The following is a 24,136-nucleotide window of genomic DNA, read 5'->3' as shown; positions in this document are numbered from 1 at the left end:
CATCATATGTACATCAAATAGAATAGATTTGTTTTTAACCCGACAACGGATGCCTTGGAAAATGGTCTTTAAGTTCCTTAACAAAGCAACCAAATTTTGCATAAATAATTAATTATCTCCCTTTTTCAATAAATTTTGATGCTTTCTATGTAATTTATTTCTCTTCAACCATAGCAGTTAATCAAAAACTAACATTCAAATTTGAAAAAGGATGCATTTGTGATATGAACTAAGTGAAAATTTTTAGAAAACAATTTATTGCTGATCTGATGTGTAAGACTATATTTGTGAATGCATTATGTTAACAACAACAACTAAATTCCTGTGAAAGTGACACACTGATGTAACAAAGAAGTCAAGTTGTCCTTCATCTAAAGCCTAACATATTCCTCATGATCTTACCCTTTGCTGAAAAAGAGTTAAGGAAAGTCAAATTCATACACAATATATATAAAGCTACTTGTAATAACACTTTTACTTGTTGAGACCAGTTAAAGGATCATTTCATAAACTGAAAGTTAATTGCTGACAAGAAAATAAGAGGGTCCTAGGAGCCTAAATTGCTCAGCTAGTGAGCTTTCTGCCTTTCAAGGGCAATAATAAGGAGTATCAATTAACTTTGACTCAAGAAGACTTTGGTATGACTTTTCATATGGAATATTTCCTAAATTGAAGGTTTCTTTCTATCTATTAAAGATTTCAAGATATTGGCTGAAAACAGCTGAAAACACACATTTTTCATCTTTCAAGGGCAATAATTCTAACAAGGAGTCATCCTACAACTTTGATCCCTGGAGACTTTTATAGGCCTTATCATAGGGATCCTTTCAGCAATTCAAAGTCTGTTTCTATGAATCATAGTTTTCAAGATATTAGCAGAAAACTGGAAAACAAAAATGTCAATTTTCACTTTTCAAAGGCAATAACTCTAACAAGGAGTGGTCCGACAACTTTGATCCAGTGCAGACTTTTGTAGGCCTTATAGTAAGGGTCATTTTGGCAATGGAAAGCATTATGCTAAACCTAACGGTTTTGGAGATGTATGAGGAAAACTTCTGACCCCTCTCTTCTATTTTTAGTAACAGCGGCCATGTTTTTCTTCTAACCATAAATCCCCACATCAGTTCTATGCAGAATACTCTTAAAACATTCATACCAAGTTTGGTCCCAATTGGTTGAATAGTGTCAGAGGAGAAAATTTTTGAAAGAAAAAACATTAGAAAAAGCAAAAGATGTTCTTGCTTATTTTTATGTCACTATTTTATTTGCTTGCCCTTGTTGATTGATTTATTTTAATTGAAACCTGAAGGAGGTAGACCTAAGGAAAGGGACAAAACTCTTAAAAATCATTGGAACATTTGTATTCAGCATTTTACATCAATCTTATGTAAACATCTAATTAACCTGGATTCATTTTATTCTGCTTCAAATGAAAGCTTGAGAGGCTTTGGTGAAATTGAATATAATACAAACATACCACTGATTTCATGAGTTATGTCCCTTACCCTAGGTCTACCTCCTTAAAATTTAACAGTAAAGGATACAATTTGATGTTGGTCTCCGGGACTTTTGCTTTTTACTTTTTCTAATTGTTGTATTGTTTTCTGTTCCTTCTTTATTGCTGCCAATTCATCTTTGATTTTTTTCTGTAAAACAAAAAAAAAATTGAAGTGCAACTGTAAAAAATGGACAATGACTTACTTCCATGCCTACACATCAATTTAATTCAATAATTATAAAAGCTTACACAGTCTGCCATATTGTTGTTTGAAAATTTACTATTATCTTCCCTATTCACATTCAACAGATACATGTATTACACAGTCTGCCATGTTGTTAGAAAATTTACTGTTATCTTCCCTATTCACATTCAACAGATACATGTATTACACAGTCTGCCATATTGTTGTTTGAAAATTTACTGTTATCTTCCCTATTCACATTCAACAGATACATGTATTACACAGTCTGCCATATTGTTGTTTGAAAATTTACTATTATCTTCCCTATTCACATTCAACAGATACATGTATTACACAGTCTGCCATATTGTTGTTTGAAAATTTACTGTTATCTTCCCTATTCACATTCAACAGATACATGTATTACACAGTCTGCCATATTGTCGTTAGAAAATTTACTGTTATCTTCCCTATTCACATTCAACAGATACATGTATTACAAGTTTTCAGTCAAAGCCAACAGAAAATGGATGATAACATCGACAAAAGAGATTTTGTAGCCATTTAAAGCTTTAATTTGTATACATATAATGAAAGTGTTCATAAAATATGGGGTATTACATTACTGAATAATGTTTAGCTACCTAAAAAGCACACCAAATCTAAAAAAAAAATCAAAGTGCTGTTAGCACTGGAGGTTTTTTATCCTTAAGAAAATAGTAGCATAAACAGAATTTCCAAGTTTATATGATGTAAAATAAAAGCATAAATCTGCACTTCCAATGTAATTTTGATTTTATTTTCTTAATGTTTAAACTGGATGTCGAACTTATCACTGATTTCAGTGATATAATTTGTAGATCAAAAGTTAGACAATATTAAACTTCAGGCATATTTACAAATTTGGTCCTTTAACCTGTTCAAAAATTAACTTGCAATATTAGTATTTATTCCTTCATTGTACTTATACTCAAATAAAACCAATTTAAGCATAAGAAAATAATTTCAAAGATTTACCAATACATAAGATTTTTAGTAAAAAAAATTTGTTTTTTCCTGCCATTTTTAGTTAGTTAAACTGATAGCTTTTTACTTACTGTTTATTAATCATTTGATGAAGAATTTGACCTTGATTATGTTGAATGGAACATGCTTTATACCATTAATGTTTCTTGACACATTTTGCAAAAGCTTAAATTTCCTAAGTTCAAATTTATTACTTAACATCATTAAAAAACAAAAAAAAATCCCTACAAATCTACAATTGATTTGAAGACTAGATCTTAATTTTGTTTGCAGTAGTGAATATCATTAAATTGAATAACTGCCTGACAATATTTACTGATTTGAAAGATACTTAATTATACAAAAGGAACTATGTATGGGCTATATTATGTATTATTGCAGCTTCTTCTGGTGAATCATGTCATATTTTTTTATCCTGCATCATCAAATCTTAATAAAAAGAGTAAAATTCAAAGGAGATAACAACTTGTTTTAAGATGACTAAGCTGAATTGACAATATAATGTTCAGACTTACCTTCATACCTTTACAAACAGTACCATAGTCACATAAAGGTTGCACTACCTTGTCTCCTAGTCTTTTGATCTATAAAAACAGATATGGGGAAAAACTGATCAACCCGTAAGGCAGCATTTTTTTCAACAATAACTGGTAGGGATACAATATTTTTTTTTACTTAACATGCAATGCTTTATTTTAATGATGATGTCATTTACAAGATCAGAAGCCCTGTGCAGGTCCAGATGTCAAAAGAATAGGCCTGCAGCAGTGCTAAGCTTGTTGTAAAAGGCGACTAAATAGTGCTCGAAACCTAGTCGAGGGCTAGGTGCTCTGCCCACAGAGAAACTGGGATGTGTGCCCCAGGTGGTGAAATGGGGTACCCCTGGCATGTTACATGCTGGGGTTGTCAGGCTATAATACGGAAAACCTGACCACAAACCATAGTGGTGCACTGTGTTGGGAAAGATGTCACGTTCCTCGCACGTTAAAGAACCCTGCTGTGGTATTCGATAGGAGTAAGAACCTTTTCGCTCCGCCACAGGAGGCTAAATTGCCAAACCTTACACATCCCCCCTTTTTCTAGTGCCAATCAAAATTTGTCGACCCTATTATCCTTGTGTCCCATCCTTTTTTTCATTTCATCATCATTTCATGTTCATTTTATCATCCTTTCCATGTTCATCGTCTGAACATAGCTGAAATATTGCTGCTCGGACACTAAACCCCAACAAACAAACAAACAAACAAGGTCTGAAAAAAAAACACAAAGTAAAACACTAATTTTTTGTCAAAATGTCATTTTGCATTGATGTAAAATTTATCTTGGAGATTGCTGAAGTAGTAGTCTTTCTAAGAATCATGAAAATTCTGTAAAATGTGATACACCCAAAAAAAAAGTGATGAAATGTATAATTATTCATTTTAATCTGTCTGCTCTTAGGAGTTAACCCACATTGGAAATCCAACAGTATTGGTATTTTATTGTATTTTAGTGTCATTTACAGTCATCTCCCTTAATTTTGAATTCTACAGTGCATTCTATATAATTTTTTCTCCTATGAACAAGGGTTATATGAAAAACATATGTTACATTCGGTAAACTATGATATTTTAAACAAAATATCAAGAATAAAAATATGTAGGCTTTCTAACCATGAATCACACTTTGCATGATTCTTAGCTGGAGTACTGCTTAAGTCAATAAAGGTTTTCAAAAATCCACATTACACCTTTCTATTCATAGTAACAGTAATTTTTCAAGTATTTACATATTTGTTTTCATTTTATGCCTTTATTCAAGACAAACTTTGGACAACTTTCATAATTGAATTATGAAAGTGTGAAGTCATGATTAACTACAAATAATATCAAAAGGATATTAGAATACTCCATTTGCCAAGTTTATGGTAAATTTTCTTGATTTTTTATGGTAATTCAGATGCAAGTTTCATAGTAACACAACATATCATCTATGTTTACTTCTAAATTATCACATTAGCTACCATTTTGTAAAATACCAAGCTGGGAACATTCATCACACGGATATTTAGAAGTATAATATTATATGTCATGTTGTTTGCATGCCCTCAATAGGTTCTTACACAAGTCTCTATTGAAGATCTGGAATTTCTTACATGAGTGTGAGAAATTCTGTCTTTTATCAATTGGAGTGCAGCAGAACGAGAGAAAAGACAAAGAATTTCTCCCACGAGAGGAAGAAATTCTACATCTTCATTACGTGAGGAGTGTCAAAACCTATTTCCTCCATTTTACTTCAAAAAGCTGTGGAATTAAAATAAAGGTCAATGAGTAATTTGCATAAAATATGTGTCCTGTAACTGGGCGCAGATTAACCATGTGCAATTAATAGTAATCACCCTGAAAATTCTGTTATATAGCAATTAATTCTTAAGTTTATGTGTAACGTATAATTTGAATATGCCAACATACATAGTTATACAAAGATGTGGACCTGCATACAAAAAAATAGTTGGATTAATTTATTCATTGACCCTCTGCACTGAACTTGACTGAAGTACCTTTACTTTGCATATTTTATTTGGCTATTTTACCTATGACAGACAGGTTTACATGCACCTGTCTGTCATAGAAAACCACTGAAAACAGAAGAATTAAAGGTCTTCAAAACACTATATATCAAGTACAAATCCAAATAAAATTCAAAAACTGTAAACTGTAGAAGTGATTCATGGTGCAGAACACACATTGCTTTTTCGATCTACACACCCCATATTTTTAAATAACTATAGTTCCTTCTTTATACAGATCTGTATTTTGGAGAAAATAATACATTCAGCTACTACTTAAATCAACTGAACCAAGAAGAATAACTTGCAAAATGCCAATTTCACACACAATCTATATAATTTTTATTTCAAAAGTACAAAAACTGAATAAAAATCTAAGACTGGTTATGTGGTTTGTAACAAGAATCACCCACTATCTGATTTTTATATAAAGACTGCTATTTAAGTTGTAACGGAAATAACTATTCCCATCATTCATGAACCCAATTATTGTCCCTACCAGGTAAATACAGATAATGATCAGTAGGTTTTATTACACTCTGTCTACATGTATAAACATTAAACAGTAGTTACAGTGAGTAAATTAGTTAATAACTTCATGAAATAGAGTTAGTCTTCTTTTGATTGTCAATATAGACATGCCTCTGCTGCTTGATAGTCCTTTATTGGAAACAGATTTTTGGCACACTTAATACATTACCTCCGTTTCTCTATAGTCCTGTATTGCTGAGAGATTCTCAGCACATCTGTAGAGACCAGCTTTGGTAGAATGGCTAACATCTTCAGTCTTCCCATATTCTACTAAATGTTTGGCCAGAAGGTCACCTAAAATGTGTAAATGCATTCTAAGTATTTCATTTTTTAAAGATCATAACACAGTTACAGCAAGTAAAATAAATAAATTCACGGAATAGAGTTGTTCCTCTTTTGATTGAATGACCTTTACCTGATATATTTCTTCAGATAGTTAACTGGACAATTAAAGAGGAAATTGAAACTTATGAAAATCCATAGGTATTTGAACCTATATTTGATTGATTTAGATTACAAAGGCCAATTATGTTCCTACATTACAGATTTGACTTTTACATTGGCAAACTCTGGTTTTGAATTCTGACTGTTCGTATAAAGACCTGTTAATCTTGAACAGAAATCTGGATTTCTGCCATATCAATTCTTTTAAGAACTTCTCAGGAATTAACAAAGATATTGTAATTTTAGTTTGTGAATATTAAGGAACATCTAAGTTTTCCATGGAAATATTTCCATTTCATAGAGAATTTGAATTCATGGTTTGAAAGTCTCAAAAACTGTTACATTACTTACAGTTCTTTCACAGTAATTAGTATTATACCTTTATCTCTTTGCCTAGCAGCCTTCCGTGTGATTGATCCAAGAGTCTCGCATATATTCCCAAAGTTTTTCTCGACTATGGCAACTCTGTTTTCACAGAATTTTGCTTGGTTCTCACTGGAGAAATAGATACAAAATCATGATGTAATAAGAGTCTTATTTCTTTTTCTTACTATTTTCTTACAAAAAGGCTTCCTAAACAATAACTATCAAAGCAGGTTTGAATCTTAAGGCAAATTTTAGTGCTACTGGTTTTCTTTAATCCTACACTTTTAATACTAGGCTACAAAAGAAAGTTTTTGTTTTATTCATGCAGCAGCAATGCTATCATTCTATAGCTGAAGAAAGTACTCATATGGTAGGCATTTGAATGATTTCATGCAGCAGTAAATAATTCGTTGTTGCTTTCAATTGCTTAAGCTGTCTAGGTTGTGAATACTAAAACTGAACTGTAAACTGTTTCAAATGCAAGAAGTGCACATGCTTAATTATGATTGGTTGAGTAAAGTCAAATACACAATATAATTGATATCTTACATATTGCAGTCATGGCAGTATTTGCACTTGCAGAGAAAAAAGCATAAAAATTAGTTTAAAACCCTTCCATTCAAATGAACTGGATCTTTCCAAAGTATAATTTGACATGAAAAATGAAATTTTCAACAAAATAATAAGATTGCAAAACTTAATCAAGAGCTTTACAACTGCAGCTCAGATCACTTAGGGCAAGTGTTGACATAATATTATCACCAAGACAATTGGTCTGGTATCTCATGTCATTCTCATCGGAAATCTAACTCAATGGTAGCGAGATTTTTTTTTTATTATAGGCTTGGCACATACAGGCAAAGCTCTCAGTATATTATTTATTCATATCCATAAATGTTGCATGTAGTTATTCAATAACATTCAGTCAATATAGTAAATCTGCATCCAACAATAAGTGTTCAATATAAATAATTTAAACTTCATTGTGTCCAAACATAAAATTAAATTATCAACAGTCCAAAAGTGATCTAAAGCATATCTGTCCTAACCAAGACTGTCCTTTCAACTCCCTCAAGAAGGGTTTTTTTAACCCTGTTTTATCCTAAAGTATTATTACATCACATTCTCTAATATATTTTTGGCATTCTTGTTAAAACTAAGTGTCTGTTTACACCTTAAGTAATCCTTTACCAATTAACATATTCATTTTTGACCTAATCTTTAATAGCAAATGTCAGCATACCCAAGATTTGTACCTTTCTTCACAGAGAACAATAGATGAGTAATTTGGACTTAATCATTAATCTATAATCAGTATTGAAACATGGTTCTTAGCAATAAAATGTAATCTAAAGATGAATTGGAAACACTTTTACAATTTTCAAATTCTTAACTATAAAACACCTAAATGACTGGTTATACCATTAATATCAGTTTTTGATACACTTAAGCATTGGGACTTACATTTCATTATGGAAACAACTACTATTTTGGACTTAACATAGCACAAATTTTCAAATTCAATAAAGAAGAATGAAGTTTTATTTAAGAATGCCTATCAAAGATCTTTGCCTTCAATCTCCACAACTTAAGTAAAATGTTCCTATGAATTCTAATGACAACACCTGTTTTCCCCATTTTAGCCCCTTATAAGCAACGACAACAGGATAATACAATCACATTATATATATGCTTTTTTTTTGCAGTCCTATATAAAATATAACTTTCAAGTGGCTATATTTCACTTGTAAAAGAGGAAAGAATATTGGAATACTAGACCCTGGTACATGTTGGTTTATTTTTTTTTAATTCAATAGCCCTAAATATATCAGAAAAAGATGAAATATATGAGAAATCAGTTTATTTCAGACGTCAGCTTAATGCTAAGCAAAGCTGCAAAATGATGCAAGACAAATAACAAGGAGACAGCAAGGTCACATCAAATTAATTTGTAGATTCTTATCCACCAGCAAAAAAATGGCATGGGAGGGAGGACTTTATTTATTTTCATGTAAATCTAAATAAATTCATAGCAGATTAAGCAAGCATGTCAAACATGCATACTACAATTATATATTGATACAAAATCTAAATTGAATAAATAAACACAATTCAAGTTCAATTTGTAATACATGTGCCATGTATTGTCACAATTTCCAACTTTGTTAATATCAGAAATCAGTAGTCATTGGGTTAAATTAGTGTCATGGTGGATATGGACATGGAAAAATCAGAAAGTTGAATTGCCAAAAAAAAATTTAATTTGGCAGAGCCTTTTGATTGGGCATGCAGGGATGAGAATCAACAAATTAACTTGATGTGGCCTAATATAAATAATTTCTAAAAAAAAATTATTAGTACCTTTTATAAATAATGCTTTCATAGTTCCTATAAGCCAGTATCTAAACTACTTTATCAAACCCTAAACCGACATGTTTGGCAAATTTATTATATGTATATACACTGTAAGAATGAAAATTGGACCATAAATTACACATTTTCTTATTTTCCATAATTAAAGTGCAAAATATCTAAGAACTTTTTGAAAGTTGCATTTACAGCACTGTGCTAACTTTATTCAAAAGATTAGTATAAAATCATTACAGAGAAGACAATTTTCACCTCTACCAAATAAATCTGCCAAAAATTACAAATACAATGGATTTGACCATGAATTATCAAGGAGGAATTCCTGAAAGGTAGAAACATGCATGTACATGTATCTCTTTTCTGGGGTCAGGTGGGGTTAGGGAAGTAAAGTGCAAACAAGGGTACAGTGTGACAATAGACATGCTAGTTATATGATGGCTTACTAAAAGACAGTTATACATGTACATGTACAATGCAAATACATGTGACTGTTTAAAATTTTATTTGTGATAGGTTGATAAAGTTCTAATATTAGTATTTAATACATGTCAAGCCTTCAAAAAATGTTTTTCCTGATCCACACCTTATGCAAAAATGCAAACATTTGGACCCTATGTCACTGTGAAATAAACTTATTGAATTTCCTATCCATAATCCATGAAACTCTACATTTCAAGATGAAATTTACTGAAAACTGTAAGAAAACTAATTTTATTGCCCAAAGATCAGAGAACCAGTGCTAAATTTGCACACTGCAATGACATCTCAGCAATGATTGTTATTTCCTTTGCATAATTTAAATGATAAAACAGGATAAGGCAGAATAATGATAGTTTTCCATCATGGTTCTGGAAATAAATACCGGGGTATGTTTTAAAACACTCATATTAGCAGACCTTAGTTTTGACAATGATCAAACTTAGAATTGACCCATCAAAGCTTCTCCATTTCCCAAAATAAAATAAATAAGTATACCACCGGTAGTTTTTTTTTATCAAACATTGCAATTAGTTTCTTTTTTAGAGGACACATTACCTGTATGTAATGTACATCATAAAAAGCTATTGTATCTGGAAACATCTTGAGTCAATTTCACAAAAAGTTGTTAGAGTCAAGGTGATCATAAATCATGATGTCACAATAGGAAATAGTATTGAGACCTCATAACTTACGATCAATTTTAAACTTGTGACTTTTTGTTCAGTTAACAATTTTAAAAATGACTGCATTACCATAAAAAATTAATCACACCTAAATGTTAAAAGTTTTGTAAATAAAGTCTATATATATATATATATATATCTTTTAGTTAGCCATATTATAAAGCACCAACAACACCATATATAGAGTGTGTGTGTAACTTACGCCTCTTTCACAATAGTCTGTGACAATGTACTGCTGATAATGTAAATGTTATGATTCAATATGAATATTAGCCATACAACCATGTGCAGTAATACCTAATACTTCAAGGCCAAAATAAAACATTGCCTGTTGGCTCTTCCATACCCACTGTCAAGAAGGACCAGAGTGAATAAACTTTCATATGCACAAAATTTGTACAATACTATTACTTCTACATGTAATTCCATAGATAAATTGAGTTGAATCAAATCTTGTTCTTGAAGTAAATAAAGATCCAGGCAGGACAACAAAATTTCCTTCCCTACATACAAATGTACTTATTTTTCTCATGCATGTTATTTAAGGGGAAAAAATACTTAACCAGAATAGATGCAGGTAAACTTGAAAAACTTTATTCTAAAGAAATTTTACCATACAAAAAATTTCGCTCTAATATTCGGAATTATTATTGAGTATGTGACCATATGTCAAAAAATTCTTAAACAAAGTGATAGTCATAGTTATAGTTCAAACATTGTAAAATGTTGAGAAGTGCTTCCACAACAGGGCAAAGTGACCATAAAATATAACTTTGAACCAAATTGAGTCAATTGTGCATTATTTATGAAACTTTCTGTAATATTTACCAATTGTAATATCTGCAAAATAATATACATGAAAGACACACTCTTTTAATCTGACATTTTCAATCACTTAATGTACATGTTAAACCTAAATGTAGAATAGTGTGTCCCTAGATTATTTTCATTGTTTAAATTTTTCAATTCAAGTCATAGTCAAATATTAACTTGCCCGACACCTTTCTAAAAAATCTGCTTAACTTTATAGTGACTTTATTCAACACAGCAATACCAACTACATGCATGTTATCAAATGTAGGCTTAAACATGATACAGTACATATACATTTTTTGAAGAGATGTAAACAATGACTAAATCTTACAGCAACAAACTAAAGAAACAGATGCATTATTTTTTATTTAGATGTTACTATTTCAGTGTGATGTAAGGATGAAAGATAAATATTTTAGCAATCGTCATGTTTTCACTTATGACTGCACAGCTGTTTTAGTGTTCATTAACTCTTGGCTCAGTCATTAGATATGGAAGTAAATCACTTAATTTCCCAAATTCAATTGTTTTGATTTATGGAATATAGATTCATAATTAGCTATCAAAGAAAGTACAAATAATACATGTAACTGGTAAACATAATTTTCATGAAATGTACATTGCATCTCAGATTAAATTATACTAAAATGGTGTGCATAAAAAAACACGTATAAATAACGTCTTTTTTGTTCAAATTGTATCTTATTATGTCACACATTATTTATCTAAATAAATGAATTACTAATAACGTTGCTAGTGTAAAGTGTAGCTTATCCAAATAGCCGCTGGACCTCTAGGAAGCTGATGCACACTAACAGAAAAAAATAACAAAAACAAGTCTGAGCAAAACCAAATTTTAGGCGGATGAAATTTCTTAGCAAACAAAGCATAGCTTTTAAATTCAGAATGGTGATTTAGTTTCTTACTTTCCCTTCGTAGATCCTCCTCCTCGATTCATAATTTATCGTTTATAAATGCATCAAAAATGGAAATTGAGGAATGTTGCTACTGCAAACAAATGGCGGCGACCAAAACTATCTTCCTGTATGGAGAGTGAACGCTTAACTCCCCTTTACCCGCGAAAATTCACGCACCTGTCGATCTTTTCTATGAATAGTTTACTAAGTTGATGCGTACTTATTTAAATTCTACCTTCGATTTTATATTATAAATTGTTAGGCATCAATCATTTTATTTATTGCTGGTGATTTTTATAAATATAAAAGAGTTAAATATATATCCTTGTAAATATTCAAAAAAATTGCAAAAATATTCAGTCAGACCAGAACTTTTATGGTCAACTATGGCCAGAAAATATTATTCAATATTTTCCCATAACTTAACAATAAAGATTTTCAAATAAAAAAAATAACTCCGAAAAAAATATACAGGAACTGGTACTTCTTAGGGGTTTGAATTCGTTCCTATATACCCCCAAAGCCAACCTCTAGAGTTTCTGGAGTACAGGTACTAGACAAGATTAATTTTTAGTATTATTATTTTGTTATACGCATATGAATGTACCAATGTCAAACCTTCTCAGACAAATAGCCTTTTAATTGTCCAAATAAGATTACCTTTAGGACTTGTACTTCAGTGATGAACAAGAAATGTGAAGACTAAAACGGTAATTTCGCTATCACAACTCTTATCTAACTCCCGATGCACGAGAAAACTATCAACCACAAGACCATACAAAAATAAGGTAACTTGATACATCAAATATAAAACACACAACTTGGTATTGCTAAAGTAATTCAAAGTTCCTAAGTAACGACCATAATGATAAGAATGTACTGTCAAAATCTCCCCGTCGTTGTATTCTCTTCAACCCTAATATTGCAAGTTAATAACAATTTCTATTTTCCATGCTATATTCTTTAGTATGGAGAAGGCAACAGTCTTTGAAGAATGCTATATTCAGTATCACTGCCGGATAGTGGGGATCCACCTCTTATGAAAAATTGTGTGAAGTTCGTGTAAAATTAGGTAAAAAAATATGCAAATAATTATCCGGACCCCCTTTTTTTCTAGACACCCCCTTTTAAAATCTCTGGATCTGCCTCGGACATTTTTTGTGTTATGGGTGTTTTCAACTAGTATTTCACACAGAAAACATTAGTGTATGAGTGTATATTACCGCTGCCTAATCCTCACGATGGATATCTAATTTGATCAAATTTTTGATAGGGAGGGTAAAGACAGGGGATGAGCATACGGGGTTAAATGCGAGATTCGGTGGTTGAAGGGGTGGTAAACAATGGTGGAGGGGACGGGGAACGGCGGTTGAATGGGGCGGGGAACGGGTAGTGCAAAATATTGAAGCGGGGATTATGGTTGGGAACCAAAATGAAAGGGGTCGGGAAACGGTGATAAGCGGTTGTCTATGGGAAGGGAAGCGGGGATGAGGTATCTCCTGTCCACCCCTCTTGATGGAATAGCATTTCAAATTTTGGTCAATTAAATTGATACGGGATGAAAGCCGCATTTTGGTTGCTTGTATGTATGTTTGTGTTTATTTTTTACTTTTTTTATTTGATTTTTTTTTCTCTGCTTGACTTTGTTTTATGATAAAATATAATATTTTATTCGACCAACGACACATCAGAAGGTAAACTCATTTTTTTTATATGACAACCATACAAAGTAACAATAATACTTATTACTATTACGCCCGTAGGACGTGAATTATGCATCGACTGTTGTTGTATTTATACAACGTTTGAGTTTGGAATTCCGATACCAAGTCAGGATATGCAAATGTAGCTTACCAGACAACTTCTAGCATTGCTGGAGTACGGCTCTTGAAAATACGGAAAAGAATCAGGATTATGAATACATGTACCTGACGATATCAAGGAAAAGAAATGCACAGTATTAGGGGTAAAAAGATAATGCGTTCTAAATTACTGAGAAAAACCCCAATTTGGGTTGTAGGGTAGCCAATTTCTCAAATTAAACAGCGCTAATATTTGATGTCTTTTTTTTTTGAGGGGATGTTTGTTTGTTTATTTTTTTCATATGGCATAAGAACGAAATTCTAAAACACTTTCTGGGTTAATCGACAGGAATAATTACTCTTTTCCCAATAATTTCTAAAGGATAAATATGTTTATTCAAAGCAGACTTATGTCTGTGAGAACAAGGATTTTAAAAAAAATCTTAAAACTTCCTTCCGAGATATAAATATAGAATATATGCTTTAAATAGGTTTATTGTGATAAAGGAATTAGCATGCGCTTTAAGTAATCAATTTTTTACCAAAATAAGACATTGTATTGTAGCTAAGGTAGGAAAATCTTTTCTCTCTACATAATTTTCTTAATTATATTTTTTCTGTCATAAATGATTTCTATAGAAAGCCAAAACCATAATTTTGAAATCTTGTAATCCGTGTTACATATTTTGAACAATTAAATGAGGTATGAATAGAGGACATATTTTGTGTGTATACGGGGATTAAATGCACCAAATATGCTGATTTAGTATCCCATCGAGTATTTCGAAATGAATAATCAGGTATTTCTTCCAATGACATCTTTCAAAAGTTAAGGTTTCAACATTTCGAGAAATATTTTAGAAAAGGGAAAACTTTTAACCACAAATTAGTTTTAAATATTACATTGAAATTAAATTGATGTGCCGAGAATCGGTTGATTTTGTCTTTCGATCAGTGTATTGCTCAGGCAGTTTCCCTTCTTTCGTTTTGATATTAATTAATGATTAAAAAGAGAGAAAAAAGCCTTATATTGCGAAAATGGACTGTCCGTTTAGTAGTCCAAAATCTAACAAATATAGGTGTGTTAAATTCCTTCAAGTTCATTGGTTAGAAACTAGATCTGACCTTCACCGATGGACAAAACATGTTTTGTAGAGATTTAAATACCAACACCTTTTTTTCATCAATTTGCTCCAGACTTAATCAAAAAAATATAAAGTATGGAAAATTTACTATCTAAGGTAAGTAAGTGCATTCACTTATGTAACACCGCAGCTGAAAGTTTTTAGTTTTCAAAATTCAATCATGCAATCAAGTGCCATGATTTTTTTTCTGACTCATCGTAAGTGACAATGCCACCGCTACATGTATACAACACTTATTAGGTTTTGCAGATCTATATATACGTATAGTTTTCAGATTTTTTTTATCTAATTCAAGTTAAGTTTATTACATATATTTTTAGCTTATGTCTAGGACACACAAAATGCATAGTCAACATCCTCATGTTCACCAAACGCGAAAGAACCCTTTCACATTGTCCCCTAGTGAAAAGGCATTATTCTGACAAGTAACTAGACCTTAAACTCGACTTGGCGTAAAATATGAAGAAAATCACTATTATAATAATGTAATACATTATCCTTGGCGATGGTAGTTATCAATGCACTGTGATGTATTACATAATAATATGTAATTAATACCATACAAGAAATTGCTCACTCATCTTGAGAATATTCATAGCCCACCATATTTTAATTCACACCTAACATATTTTTTGCTAAATAAATACTCTACAATAAATGGAAACATATATAAAAAGATTCAAGTTTTTTAATGCAGTATTTATTGTTTTGATTTTGAGATAACATTGAACATGTATTTTGCTTGGTTTGTATCTTGTTTGAAATGTGAGTAAATTAAAACAAAGGGGTTCTTATACTTTAGTCCAACCAGAATCGCACCATGCTATAGCTGGAACAAACAATACTTGAAAGAACAAAATTGATCCCGGTGAGACCTTAAAAAGTCTGTTTTCCTCCTACCACAACCGATATAATTCGTAAATTCATCATTTTGATCAACATCATCATATATCCGATTTTTAAACATATTCAAATCCACAACTATGTCACCGAGAAATGAGGATAAAAATCATTTTTCCCAACTGATTACTGTAACAGCTAACATCATAGGGGAGGAGTAACGTAGTCAGATTCTGCATGTATAAAGCTGTAACAGTTCGAAAGATCTTTAGGAAACCCTCAGTTCAAGATTGTTATCAGAATACAATAGCATCAAAACCTATAATTTTTCAACTCTTTAAACTTCTATTCCCCATACTCAGTTACATCCCGACTCAAAAACATTATACATCGTTGTTACTTCAAAAAAGCGGTACACATAGATACAAATATGTAGTTCTTGGTAGAGATTCTTCATACCTTATAAAAAATAATTCCGAATCATTTTCCGAATATACCGAAGATGTTTCAAAACGCTGGAATTTTTGATCGACAAAAATTTGTCCAGGGTGGTGGACGCGTTTTTCAACAAACGGTCGACATTCCAATGGGAACAAATTGTGCTCCTCTACATGCTTACCTATTCATAGACTCTTTTTAGGCTAATTTTATGGCTGATCTGATCCAAAAGAAAGAACATCGGTTAGCTAGATCTTTTAATCTCAGTTTCCGTGATATGATGACAACAATCATAGTTTCGGGGAATTAATACATCCAATCTACCCCAAAGAACTTGAGATAAAGGATACTACAGACACTGTGAAGTCAGCTTCATATCTTGACCTACACTTAGAGATCAGTGGTAAAAGAAAACTATTGACTTTTTATCTGTGGCAACATCCCTTTAGCACCTGCGTATGGAGTTTTCATATCATAACTCGTATGTTTTGCTAGAGCTTGCCGTTACTACGTAGACTTTTGGTATCGCGGTAGACTTCTTATAATTAGGTTCCTGGAGCAACGTTATGTTGCTACAAGATTGAAGTCATCACTACGGAAGTTTTATGGTTGTCATCATGAACTCGTGCATCGATACGGTGTATCCATCTGCACCATGAAAACTAATTTATTCAACGTGTCAAATATAGTTTTCCTTTCCTCTTTCGTCTTCCCTGGACTTGACTTTTTATGAGCAACTCGACGGGTGTTTCTAGAAAAGCAGAGGACGCTTACCCTACCAGTGCACCCGGTCCATGCTCCCAGTTTTCAGTGAAGTCCGGGTTGCTCATTGACTTTTGTTAGTTTGTATGTATTATTTTAGTTATTTTTTTGTTCTTTGTTGTGTGTGTCTGTTTCCATGTCGGGTCTTTGTCTTTGGCGGGTCTTCAAAATATATTCTTTTGATTTCCGCTACAATTTTGGTTCCCTTGATACCCTTATACGTCGGTCGGTCTGTAGGTGCATGAAACTGTGGCATTTTCACATTTTATCCAATTTGTTTTGGTGGTTCCTAAAACAATTCTTAACAGTCCTTCACAATTGCATAACGTTTCGTATACATATTTCGAATTGTGAAACCTTAGGACGGGTAAAGGAATTTTCAAGAAAAACGAGGAGGGTTCCAAAACCCGGAACCCACCCGAATAGGCCTCTGAAATCTCGCAACATACCCGACACGCTAAAGCAAATACTGTGGAGTCTTGAAATTCTTGAAATAGTGATACCAATTTAACATACCAATTTAACATCAAAACAACACACTTCGTCATGTAGTACATGTATTTAATTCACATTTGATAATGTCAAGGACGAAATATAGAAACTGCATCTAATTTAATTACAACCGCATACTAATGACATGTTGTAATGAAACTAAATCATCCGTCTCATATATAGAGGACTGAATTTACCAAGTAAAATGAGCACTTGTTCTTCAGTTAATGAAAACACATGATATGTTTCGTTGCAGATGACGACTTTGTTGCATACTTTACAACACCATGATGTAAAGGCGGCAAGCACTGCGCAGTCGTACACGAAGACGGAGGTTGCAGACCATACCGATCTGACGTCTTGTTGGGTGATAATATATAACAAAGTCTACGATATAACTCAATTTGTTCACAATGTAAGTATAGCTATGGCTCAATGATGTAGTCACTCAGACTTTGAACTGGGCTTGATTCGATTAGCAAGCCTGAGAAATCAAACAGTTTGATCGGAAGAACTTCCTGATCGAACTCTGATCTATTTATGACAGGAAAGAACTAGATTTTTAAACATTAGATTGTATTGTTAAAAGGGGTAGAAATGCATTTCGTCTTTCGTATGTCTGTTTTCTACGTAAAAATCAAACTTTCAAGTATTTAAAAGCCCCCGCCAACAGTAAGTAAATCAATCTATATATTTTTCTATAACCGCCCATACACAAGCTCATTGTTGAAGTAGGGGTTGCTAACCGTTTGTATTACATTACTGGTTAATTCAGGGAACATGGTTGTATCTGATTTCATGAGGTTGTCATATACTTTAAATCGAAAAACCGATCCAAGACTGAGTCTCTGTTATACTCTCGACTAAATGTGCAAAACTATCCCTATACTTTGGAGGCCATGAAAACCAGGTGAATGATGTTGATGTAAATACCCATCTGGGTCGTGACTTCAGAACAATGCAAGATGGAATGTCCACAAATAGAATTTATAAAAAGGCATGTGAAAGACTAAAGTTACTTAGAATATTGAAGTATCAGGTCTCTGGGAAAGCATTGATTAATATTTGTTTTTCATTTATTCGACAAGTACTTGAATATGCGGATAAAGTATGGGATAATTGTTTACTGTATGAATCAAACATACTTGAGAGTGTTCAAGCGGAAGCCGGAAGAGTCATTACTGGACTACCGGTAAACTCTTCAAAATCCAAGATGGCCTATCCGCTATATAAGCGACGAGAGAAGCATCGGCTTTTGATGTATAAGATGATCAATGGACTTGCTCCAAATTACCTATCAAATCTTATACAACCTTATATTTTTTAATATCCATGATTATAATCTCAGGCAACAGATTACTTATGATAACTTGCGTCTGCCTGTTTACAATATTATAGCCTATTCAAAGAGTTTTATGCCTTCCACTATTTATCTCTAAAACCAGCTTCCAACATCAACGAGTCCCTCGGTTAATGTTTTCAAAAAGAGATTAAACTTCGAAAATCTTGGAGCTCCTGAGTACTTTAACATAGGTAACAGAAAAGAGAATATATGGATTTGTCAGCTAAGGTGTGAAGCTAGCAGCCTGAAATCTCATCTGCATCTTCACCACTAGGCTGAGGATCCATTCTGTCCCCACTGTGGAAACTCATGGAGGATAACTACCACTTTTTGATATCGTGTCCGCATTATCAAATTCAGAGGTGGTCACTGCAGAATGTCTGTATAGAATTGCAGGTCCATTATATCTCGCAAAACTTGCTTTTTGGAAATGAACATTTTACGTTTTAAAATAAAATGTGAAGATTATGCCGGTGGTACAAGATTTTATAAAAAAAAATAATCAAAAGATTCAGTAGTACATATTGATTCATTTACTTAAAGCTGATGGTAGTTTCAGATTTGTTGACAGACTTAAATCTGTATATTTTCTTGTGAAGAAGTGTAATAATTAAGTTTATTTGGTAATTTCTGGCCAACATACATTTTCTTTCAACTGAGATAAATATGATATTCCGAGTTCTCAATAACTTATTTGACGCTTTTTTTTTATTTTTATATTTTCAAAATAGATTGCAGTAGATATCTAAAGGTCATATTTTTATTTGCGTTGATGTCATCTTTCTAAAAATGTAGTAGAGTTATCCTTCTTTATATGTATATGTATTCCTTAATTACATATTCACTATATACGGAGAGGATATATATAGGCGTTAAGCCTGCTATCCAATCCAGTTCATCTTATTGAATAAAATATGTTTAAAACAAAAACAAAAAAAAACAAAATCGAAAATAGGAACGCTTTATCCAATAGAAGGAACATCGTTTAGCTAGATCCTTTAATCTCAGTTTCCGCTATACAAATTACTTATTATCGGTAAACAATCCTAGTTTCGGGGATTTGATCCATCGCATTTACCCAAAAGAACTTGAGATAAAGGATACCACAGTCACTGTGAAGTCAGTCTCATATCTTGACCTACACATAGAAATCGGTGGTAAAGGAAAACTATTAACGACAAACGCGATGACTTTTCATTTTGTATTGTCAACTTTCCTTTCATCTGTGACAATATCCTTTCAGTATCTGCGTATGGAGTTTTCATATCACAACTCCACATACGTTATGCCAGAGCTTGCCGTAAATACGCAGACTTTTTGTATCGCGCTAGACTTCTTACAATTAGGCTTCTGGAAGAGCGTTATGTTGCTACAAGATTGAAGTCATCATTACAGAAGTTTTATGGTTGTCATCATGAACTCGTGGATCGTTAACGTGTATCTATCTGCACCATGAAAACTGATTTGTTTAACGTGTAATAGTTTTCCCTTCCTCTTTCGTCTACCCTGGACTTGACTTTTTATGAGGAAATCTGCGATTGTTTCTAGAAAAGCAGAGGACGCTTACCCTACCGGTGCACGCAGTCCATGATCCCATTTTTTTTTGGTGGAGTCCGGGTTGCTACATTGTATGTATTATTTAGGTTATTTTATGTTATTTGTTGTGTGTGTCCGTTTTCCGTGATTATTTTATGTTCTTTGTTGTGTTTGTTTGTTTTCCATGTCTGGTCTTAGTCCTGGGATTACATTCTTTTGATTTCCGTTACAATCTTGATTGCCTTGATGACTCTTAATTTATAGTTTGCACTGGTCCGAATTCTCTCTCAGTCTGAATGACCCCGCAACCTCTCTTTTTTTATTTTGATACTACAGTGACGGATCCAAGTGGTTTTCCTTTTTTTAAGGAAATTTGTTAAATTTTTGCAAAATTTGCAAATTATAAAATGGAATCCCTTTTTCGTACATTTCTTGATCCTTCTCTGTTTTGATATAACTCAATATATCAATATAGATTTAAACGGATAGAGGATAGAGGACTGCATATGACAAATACTAAACAAGAATGCATTATTAACAACATGAAAGTTGAAACTTTGGTGTGAATTTTTATTTTTAGCATCCCGGTGGATATGATGTTCTCCTTGAGCATGCGGGTAGGGATGCAACGATGGCTTTTGAGGACAAAGGTCATTCGCGTGTTGCCAAACAGTTGTTACAGGATTACTACATAGGAGAACTGCGGGTAGGTTACAAAAAAGTGTCATATATAAGCGACATTAATGCCTTCTCATTTTTATCATAAAATGTATACAAATTGATTTAAGTAGCTGTCTTTGTTAGAATCATGCAAAATCTGAAAAAAGTGATACACCCAAAAAAAAGGCTACATATTTTTATTTTTGTAATTAAGTTGTTTTATGGGTCTATACTATGAAATGTGTAATTATTCATTCAAATCTGCCTGCTCTTAGGAGATGATCAACATTTAAAATACAGTAGATTCTATTGTATTTGAGCACCATTTACGAGTTATCTCCCTTAATTTTGAAATCTACAGTGCATTCTATTTAATATTTGTCTCCTAAGAGCACGGGTTATATGAAAAACCACATGTTTATTTCTGTTTACTACGACATTTCAAACAAAATATCAAAAATCAAAATATGTAGGCTTTTTACCCATGAATTACATTTTGCATGATCTTTAGCTGGAGTGCTACTTAAATTCTATGCTGATTTGACTTTATCGTGTAGTTAGAAGAAAGACATAGTGACGCATACGGACCATTTCCTTATAGATGCCAGTCGAAGATAGTTTACCATATATATATATATATATATACCTTTTTTATAAAATATAAATGAAATGACCTACATCAATCTCCGAAACAGAGAGCCTTGTTTCTCCTACGTCATACACACAGGGACGAAGGAGCTACCAACCTCTGTTTCGGAGATTGGACCAACATATGAAGTAGTAAGCTTGCACGAAAAAGTAAACCAAAACTTTATCATTCTCTTGACTTGAAAAAGGACAAATAAAAAATGACTAATCCTGAGAGACAAAGTCATCTCACATACACATACACATGGAATCATGCAAACCGCATAAGTGCTGTGTGTATGTCTGACACGACACATTTTTTTATCATCCACATCTCGTGCATTTGTGCTTTCCGTTTAACGAGAATGTAACATTACTATTTTCAAAATATATGTTTGCTACTTTTTAGGACAGTACGAAAGAGTGATGATGTCCAGTTGTCGATCACTGATTTGTCGAATGAACTGTCGGCAGCTCTTCAACTAGATACTCGCTGTTATTTTTACACATTGTATAATTTTTAAACTTAGTTGACGACTGTATACATATGGTTTGTTGGTATATATACCATGTATACTGAGAGAAATCTCCCTGGCAGCACATTTTCTTATGCATGTTGTATACAGGAAATATTGCAATATATGTATTACATACGTTTAGGACCACAATGGAAAATATATGAAAACAATGTTTAGGACTAACAAATGAGTCATGAAAAAAGGTAAATAAAAAGTAAATGGTATCCATAGGACCTAATGAATGAAAAATGTATGGTTTTCATGTGATTTAGAAAACTTTGTTATGTGATTTTGCAGGCACAAAAAACATGAATTTCCATGTTGATCCTAAACATGTTAACATATGTTTTAAAAACATATGAAAACATATAGTACAATTTTTCCCGTGCATATATTGTTTATGTTTAGTTCACAATTGTTAATGTTGTTACTCTGTATAGATTGAGTTTTATTGTGCAATTTGCAATTTAACTTGAATATCAAATTACAATGATTGGTTTTTTTTAATGTTTATATGTTTGTATTATTTATAAATTCTGAGTTACTTTTAGTACATGGGTATACTGTACATTTTTAATTAATTATTCTGTAATGTAATCTTGGTTGTATTTGTCAAAACAGCGTATTGAACAACAATTTTGTTTTATAGCATGTACAATGATTGTGTTCAGGGTATGGTTGGTCATTCCATCATGATCTAAATAACAATCATCTGATGAACTACCTTATGTAGCTGATTCTTTAAATATCAATTCCATTTTTTGAAAGAAGTTCCATATTTCAGCCAACTTCCTAAAATGTACCAAAGAAAGTTCACACGGTAATTGTTATTTAATCTAACAGACCAACTCTATCACATGAACATCACAATTGTATGCACTATGATATAGTCATATAGTGTTGCTACTTCGTCTAGTTTGCATTGCAATTGTTAACAGGGTTTTTTCTTTTGTTTATTTATTAGTTATTTTACATTTATATCCATGATAAACGTTCTTCTTTGTAAAAAACATGTAGATATAACAGGTTTATTTGTATTGATGTAATTGTTTTATGTTTCTTGTTCAATGTAAGAATGTTATGTTTGAAAAATAATAATTTTTGTGTATCTTTGTTTGACTTTACCAAAATTATCTTGTCGTCCTAAAACGATTATGTTTTACTTGACAAAGAGGAAAAACGGAAGGCGACGACTGATTGATTCTGATAGGAGCAAAAAAAACTCGAGTCAAGTATAAGTATATACTTGACTTGTATCAAATCCAAGATCCTTTACATAAAAATAGTGGGCATTATTATCAATTTAGATCGAAGATCAGAATTGATATAGCAGTCGCCAGAGCCTGAAGATTTGTAAAGCCTGTTAGCATCTGTAATTATCTTACACTACCGTAGGAAAATAGTCCCATTGACATACCCCATTAAGGTCCAAATGCAGACAGTTAAGTCCACTTCATAGGTATTTCTTGTATATCGTATTTAATTCTATGCTATTTACGCCAATAAACAAACCCAATAAACCATTTTTAATGCCAGCTAAATATGCTGATTAATTTGGTTCTTATTAACAGAGAGTATATTTATTAATTTAGTGTGATATAAAGTCCCTGGTATAAACAACATCCAATTATAAAATAGTTGACCTTTAACCTCGTATAAGTTCCTGTTTATTTCTACGCATTTACCCGTATAAAATCAATCGTTCACAATTCAATATGTCGATATATTCAAGTTGCCGAGGAATGCTTTGTCATTAGACCCATATTAAACCATACGATGTTTGGCTAGAAATGAAAACGCTGCAAGATGATAAATAGTCATCGATTATAGAAATGAAATATAAAGAGGAATGCTGAGTATCAGTTGGAAGAGCTGTTTTCAGGTATTTCATGCAGGCACTGACGGATCCGCATATTTACAAAAAAGGGGGCAATGGTTCTAATCAAGATACTAACATAAAGAAGAGGTTCCAGGCAGGGACTATACCCCCTGTTCCAGGCTGTTATTTGCCAACTCATTTTTGCCAAACTTTTAACAAAAGGGTCACATAACCCCCCAAACAATCCTGATGTATCGCCGTTTGTATCGTATATTTTTTACTACGGTTACCACCT

At 32.4% G+C, this 24,136-nt stretch overlaps 2 protein-coding genes across 5 annotated transcripts; one reads left to right on the top strand and one right to left on the bottom strand.

Moving 5' to 3' along the window:
- Nucleotides 1–183: 183 nt before the first annotated feature.
- LOC148616885 (CBY1-interacting BAR domain-containing protein 1-like) lies at nt 184–12,003 on the bottom strand. 3 transcript variants are annotated; one of them, XM_088584036.1, is made up of 7 exons: nt 11,870–12,003; nt 10,333–10,365; nt 6,611–6,726; nt 5,957–6,081; nt 3,224–3,292; nt 1,545–1,646; nt 184–408 (listed from the first exon to the last, which is right to left on the bottom strand). In XM_088584036.1, exons 1-7 carry the CDS (start codon nt 11,899–11,901, stop codon nt 391–393), a joined length of 495 nt encoding a protein of 164 aa, XP_088440162.1. In that variant the 5' UTR covers nt 11,902–12,003; the 3' UTR covers nt 184–390. The 3 variants fall into 3 exon arrangements, with proteins under 3 accessions (XP_088440162.1, XP_088440163.1, XP_088440164.1); XM_088584037.1 differs by having other exon boundaries at nt 10,333–10,362; nt 11,870–12,000; XM_088584038.1 differs by lacking the exon at nt 10,333–10,365.
- A 2,432-nt stretch (nt 12,004–14,435) lies between these two features.
- Nucleotides 14,436–23,135, top strand: LOC148616884 (cytochrome b5-like). 2 transcript variants are annotated; one of them, XM_088584035.1, is made up of 4 exons: nt 14,436–14,462; nt 17,596–17,754; nt 20,798–20,923; nt 21,914–23,135. In XM_088584035.1, exons 1-4 carry the CDS (start codon nt 14,451–14,453, stop codon nt 21,929–21,931), a joined length of 315 nt encoding a protein of 104 aa, XP_088440161.1. In that variant the 5' UTR covers nt 14,436–14,450; the 3' UTR covers nt 21,932–23,135. The 2 variants fall into 2 exon arrangements, with proteins under 2 accessions (XP_088440161.1, XP_088440160.1); XM_088584034.1 differs by lacking the exon at nt 14,436–14,462 and adding an exon at nt 14,783–14,903.
- Nucleotides 23,136–24,136: the final 1,001 nt, after the last annotated feature.

This window comes from Perna viridis, chromosome 5, assembly GCF_037379345.1.
Source record: "Perna viridis isolate PV_CMFRI_1.1 ecotype Kerala chromosome 5, ASM3737934v1, whole genome shotgun sequence".
Taxonomy (NCBI): Eukaryota; Metazoa; Mollusca; class Bivalvia; order Mytilida; family Mytilidae; genus Perna; species Perna viridis.
This window is presented reverse-complemented; position numbering and strand designations above follow the sequence as displayed.